The 5,965-nt window shown below is 39.9% G+C and overlaps 1 protein-coding gene across 2 annotated transcripts; it reads right to left on the reverse strand.

Annotated features, from left to right (window-relative positions):
- Nucleotides 1-1,066: 1,066 nt before the first annotated feature.
- On the reverse strand, nt 1,067-5,735 carry LOC136700289 (GTPase IMAP family member 9-like). Of its 2 annotated transcripts, XM_066675568.1 has the most exons (4): nt 5,542-5,735; nt 5,386-5,453; nt 5,003-5,116; nt 1,067-2,874 (listed from the first exon to the last, which is right to left on the reverse strand). In XM_066675568.1, exon 4 carries the CDS (start codon nt 2,865-2,867, stop codon nt 1,866-1,868), a length of 1,002 nt encoding a protein of 333 aa, XP_066531665.1. In that variant the 5' UTR covers nt 2,868-2,874; nt 5,003-5,116; nt 5,386-5,453; nt 5,542-5,735; the 3' UTR covers nt 1,067-1,865. The 2 variants fall into 2 exon arrangements, with proteins under 2 accessions (XP_066531665.1, XP_066531666.1); XM_066675569.1 differs by lacking the exon at nt 5,003-5,116.
- Between the last annotated feature and the right edge of the window lie 230 nt (nt 5,736-5,965).

Consider the following 5,965-nt stretch of genomic DNA (forward strand, 5'->3'; position numbering starts at 1 on the left):
GAAACAGTCATTCTGGCGAAGAACCTGAAATTTCTCTGTAAAAAGGGTGGATTTCACTTGAAGTAGATGAGTAATTCAAGAGCCTTTCTATCATCTGTTCCTGAGCAAGCATGTGCCACAGAAGTCAAGACTCTGGACAGCAAGTTGTTGTCTGTAGGAAGAGCCTTAGTACTTGGTGTACTAAAACTGACACATTCTCTTTCAACATCAATGGGCAGAACAAAACCCCTACAAGAAGAGGAATCTTATCAGTTGTTGGCTCTGTATGAGGTTAACATGCTACATCACCAACCACCACAATAGCACCTCTACAGTGCATTTCCCCAACTGATCTGTGTTCTCCTTATCCACAACCACTGAGTAGACCTTTCAGATTTTTCAGAAAATTCCTTCACAGCTGCCCTTAGATTCCGGCCCCTGATGCTGAACTGCACAATCAGGGATGTGGCTGACTTGGCTGCAGATCCCCTAACACCTACCTCCACTGGTCTTACAGGTGCCTGCCACCCACAGTCCCTCAACTTAGCCTTAGTGAACACGCGTGCAGCGGCCGCTCTGGAACCAAACGGGCTTTTGTTTTTAAAAACTTTTTTCTTTTTTTTCTTTTTTATTTATAAAATATGGACGTGGGAACACCTGCAGTACGTATATATATCACCGCCAGTGGACTATTCTCAGTTCAGCCGTGACACTGATAGGTGTAAAAGCTTAAGAAGCCCTGCTTTATATGATACAATCATATAACCATAATAATGCCTCTGTTTCTATAAGATCTTAATTGTGGTTTTACATCTTCTGCTGTTATTAACTCTAAGTGCCAATGATATGACAAGGAACTCCTTCATCTGCCTTCATATGTACTGTAATGTTATAGCAGTTAATTTTACTGTAACAGAAGCACATGTACTTCATGAACAAAAACCTAAATAATTAAAAACATGAAAAGATCCTTTTTAATGTAATTTCATTCAGATTATTTAAATACAACAAGATACATCTGGGGAAATGGTGTACATATCAGTAAATTACAGAAAAAAAATGAAACACATATCATTAAATCAGTTTAGTAGAGAAAATAATGTTTGTGAAGTTTAAAGCAAATAAAAGAAAAGATAAAACAAAGGTCATACTAAAATTATATGCCATCATTTTTAAAAAAAGTTTTAATTAAGGCAACAAATGACAAAAATCTCTAGCTCTTTGGGGTGTCCACACTAAAGGTGAGCAAATCAGGACTACAAGAAGCAAGAAACAAAAGGATGAGAAGCACCTGTCTCAGTGAAAGGGTGGAAGTTACACTGCAGGTGAATAAATACAGTGACTTAGGGCCAGAGCAGGGCAGTACACGAGACTTGGAATAACAAAGCTGTGGGCCTGGGAATGTTTGAATGTTTGGGTACACTGCATAAATCTTTTTTATCTATATTGTACAATTGTTCAGTACCAAAAAAATAATTCAGAATATGTGGAAAAATATGGTGGCCTGGACATGTCAGAAATTCTGAACTAAACCTATTTTAAACACTGCTGCCTCTATGTATGGGACCCACTATATGAAGCATAAACAGGTTCGTTCAGCGGCTACAAAGAAATTTGACTATTTCATGTGGGTTACACTTAACAGAAAATTATAAAAAGTGGCACATTTAATATAATGAAACAATCACAGGGAAATTTGTCCAGACCAAGGGAGGTAATTCTTCAGTTGAACTTTACTTCAAAGAAACAAAGTATAGAAATTATAAATACTCACATTAATAAACTTAGCTTTTCAGTATTCATATTTGACTGGGTTTATTGCTTATATACACTCATTACAAGCCTTAGTGTGACTCTATCCTAGATGAGTATAGAGTACCCTGGTTTTAACGCAGACTGTGAGTGGTGGCAATGACCCCAATAATCCCAGCTATTCCTGCAAACATTGAAAAGAGGATTTGCCCTGGAACTGTCCACTTTCCCATGGCCACACCAGCAGCAAAGCCTAATGAGATGCCCAGAATGTTCACAGTGGTTTGATGCTGCAGCCCATGTTTTAAAGCTTTCCCTGTGACAGCTCCTACTACTGATGATGAAAATCCTACCAGGAATCCATAGCTAAAGGTGCAAAAGTCTATAGACCTGTTGTTCTTTACCTGAATTCCACCCATGATTATACCAACTGCACTGATTACACAAAGAAACGACTTTTGTGAATAAAGGCCCATTATTGCTATTTTGAAACGTGATATGTTTGATTGAGCATAGTGAAACATCTGTAGTGTGTACCAGCTGTTTCCGTTAGCATCCACCATGTTGTCTATTTTCTCTAGTAGCTGAGTAACCTGAAGTCTGTTTGCTGGATCTTTATTGTTAAGAACGTGATACCTACCACCACATTCCTCAACTAATTTTGACAGTCTTCTGTTTTTTTTAATCTGGTCTTTAATTTTGGAGCCACTCAGCTCGTCTCCATGTGTAAAGAGAACAACTGTGTGTCTCAGAGCTTCCTCGCCAAATGTATGTGTAAACAGTGTCACAATGTCTTCTTCTTGCTCAGTGAAAGTATCCATTGTGAAAACCAGAAGGAAGGCGTGAAGCCCTGGAAAAGATGACTTCACACCTTTCTCCAGTTCCACAATCAGATCTTTCTTTGACAGCTTAGAGTGAAAGAAATTAGGGCTGTCAATCACATGTACGCTCCAGTTTGCAACAGTGGTACTTTGTTCTGAGCATGTGTCAGTTATTGAGGATATTCTGGAACCTGAGGGAAACTCATCTCTGCCCAAAATGATGTTTCCTGCAGAACTCGTACCAACTCCTGTTCTTCCCACCAGCAGAACCTTGAGCTCCTGATCAGCCATAACTTCACAGTTAGTGCGCATCATTGGAAAGCTAAGCACAAACATGGAAAAAAATCACTGCAGTTATAAAGAGAAGAACACATTTCATTATAATAACCATCTCAGCTCTATGACATGGCAGACAGATTAAGGTATAGGTTTGATCGTAGAGAATAACCAAACATGAAGATCTGAATGATCAGTAAAACATGCCTGTGCTCATGTTACAATCAGATATGACCATGCACAACTTTGATCACATTTTTGTATTTTTAAACTGGGATGGATTCGTTATACATTGGATATATAATAGCTTGGATTTAACATCTGCTTTTAACATAGTAAGCACATCAACCCTCCTTAGTCATCTTGGAAATGTACAGATCTGGCCAACAGTGATTTTATGGATTAAGAACACTTTGCACAATAGACAGCAACATGTGGTTGTTAAAGGTTTTAAATACAGGGTTTCCACAAGGATGTGTTCTATCCCCTGTTCTATTTTTCTGTTTATATAAATGAAATTTTTTTGTAGTTAGGAAAATATGTCTTTCCTAAAATATGCAGATGATATTTATGGAGTCAAATAATGATCCAAAAATGTTGAGCTTGTAAAACAATACACACAGATGTAACGGAATTTGTAACTACGTTTGAGAAACTACATACACGTAAAAGTCAAATCCACAAATGTACTGGAATGTTCAAATTTAAAATAACAACTACAATAATAATATTTAAATTAATTTCACAAATGTGGAAAAGGTTTTTAATTTTTAAAAGTGTAGAAAAGCTACAGGGGCGGCACGTTGGTGCAGCAGGTAGTATCTCTGTCACACAGCTCCAGGAACCTGGAGGTTGCGGGTTCGAGTCTCGCTCCGGGTGACTGTATGTGAAGAGTGTGGTGTGTTCTCCCTGTGTCTGCGTGGGTTTCCTCCGGGTGACTGTCTGTGAGGAGTGTGGTGTGTTCTCCCTGTGTCTGTGTGGGTTTCCTCCAGGTGACTTTCTGTGAGGAGTGTGGTGTGTTTTCCCTGTGTCTGCGTGGGTTTCCTCCAGGTGACTGTCTGTGAGGAGTGTGGTGTGTTCTCCCTGTGTCTGCGTGGGTTTCCTCCAGGTGACTGTCTGTGAGGAGTGTGGTGTATTTTCCCTGTGTCTGCCTGGTCTTCCTCCGGGTGCTCCAGTTTCCTCCCACAGTCCAAAAACACATATTGGTAGGTGGATTGGCGAATCAAAAGTGTCCATAGGTGTGAGTGTGTGTTTGTGTGTGTCACCCTGTGAAGGACTGGCGGCCCCCTCCAGGGTGTATTTCAGCGCCCAGTGATTCTGGGTAGGATTTGGACCCTGAACTGGATAAGGACTGTATTACAGATAATGAATGAATGAAAAGATATGTATTTGTAAATCAAATGTTGTGAATGTGTAAATCAGTACTTCTCAAATGGCTTAATTTAAAAATCCGTTCCCTCAATTTAACAATCCTTTTTAGACAGACATGGCCCAGGCTGTTAGGACACCTTTTTGATCTCTCTTGTCCATTCCTTATTTACACATTACGACCACTTTTTATAACTAAAACATTAACAGTTCAGGAGGAGGGAGTGAATCTGATGGGACTCATTTTGTTTTTAACTGAGCTAGTTTGGCGCGGCACATTCAGCTGGAGGTGGGACAGTGGGCTCCTGTTGTGCGGCACATAGCCGCGGCCAAAATCACAGCTCATTCTCAAGCAAATAATTCAGGAAAATCCAATGGATCTGCTATTGTCTTTATTTATCAATTTCCACATAAAAAAAATTAAAAATTAACAAAACGTAACGGGGCTTTTGTTGACAGTATTACAGCTCAATTAGATCAGGCAATACCTCGTATCGTCCACAAGAGGCACCCTAAGATTTAATTTAACGCCTCATTCAATGTAATGGGGCATTGTGTGATAATATGACATTTCGGGGTTTGTGGCTCCAATTATTGTAAAAGGGACACAGTTACACACCTAGTGAGTCCATTATTGCTGGTCAGAACCTAATATTGCCCTATTTGTCATATCCATAACACAGTCCCTGCAATGTATGTTTTTAATTATTAATTCACATACATTACACTACTCCAATGGAAAAAAGGACAGTTCCAGCTTTCATGTGTCACCTTCATCTTGTATCTGTTTATTAAAAGTATTGTACCTTTATTTCGTAGACTGCACTTTGCCATTGGGTGCTTTCCTTGTTTAGGGTGAAAACCTGCATTCACACTGTCCCACTGCGGTTAAGCTTGGACACCTCAGCATTAAAGCAAATCTATACAAATACATTACAAGTTTAAGGCTGTGGTGATGACGTAGTCATGACGTATTGTCTGTAAGCCTGTTTAACAGTAAAACAATTATTTTTACAAGCAGCACCAAAAGAGATTTGATTTAGGGTCAGGAAGCACCTCAGTCAGAGAGAGATTAAAATAGAATGAAAAGCAATGAACTCTACATCTTCCACAAAGAGCAACACTTCTGTAGACTGTTTAATGTGAGACGAAAAGAAAGGCATTAGAGTGAAGAATGAATGTTACTTACAGCAGTGCGACTGAACATCAGCTCAGTGTTCCTCAGGGCAGGTCAGTTCTCTCACAGTAAATAGAACCCTACAGTAAAGGCATTGTTATAATTCCAGTTCACACTCAGCCTGAAGAATTCACAAATGGCAGGAGTAGAAAATGTTCTTACACCTACAGCAGTGTTTTTGGGAGGTAGCTCTAGTCAAGTTTCCAGTGCAGTGCCTGCTTCTGAAGATGTTTCTACTTTCACTTTCAGTGACAGGGGTGACCGCCTGTTGCAGGCGTAATTAAGCCTCATGTTACAGGAGACCCTGTAAGTCACAGGTGTCAAACTAGATCCACGGAGGGCCGTGTGAGTGCAGGTTTCTTTCCAACCACGCAAAAACCCCACACTACTGAAAGTCAAGATCTACTGATTAGATCCAATGATTAAAAACAGGTGGAATGAGGTGTGGTTTCTGCGTGGTTGGAAAGAAAACCTGCACCCACACGGCCCTCCGTGGATCTAGTTTGACACCCCTGCTGTAAGTTATTGATCTAATGCAGGACTTCGGCTCTGGGTTTTTGGATTATCACTTTGCAGGTACATTACAGTTAAA

Source organism: Hoplias malabaricus, chromosome 6 (assembly GCF_029633855.1).
Source record: "Hoplias malabaricus isolate fHopMal1 chromosome 6, fHopMal1.hap1, whole genome shotgun sequence".
NCBI lineage: Eukaryota > Metazoa > Chordata > Actinopteri > Characiformes > Erythrinidae > Hoplias > Hoplias malabaricus.

Coding starts and splice junctions, on each gene's coding strand:
- LOC136700289 (XM_066675569.1), bottom strand. CDS start 2,867: ATGATGCGCACTAACTGTGAAGTTATGGCTGATCAGGAGCTCAAGGTT.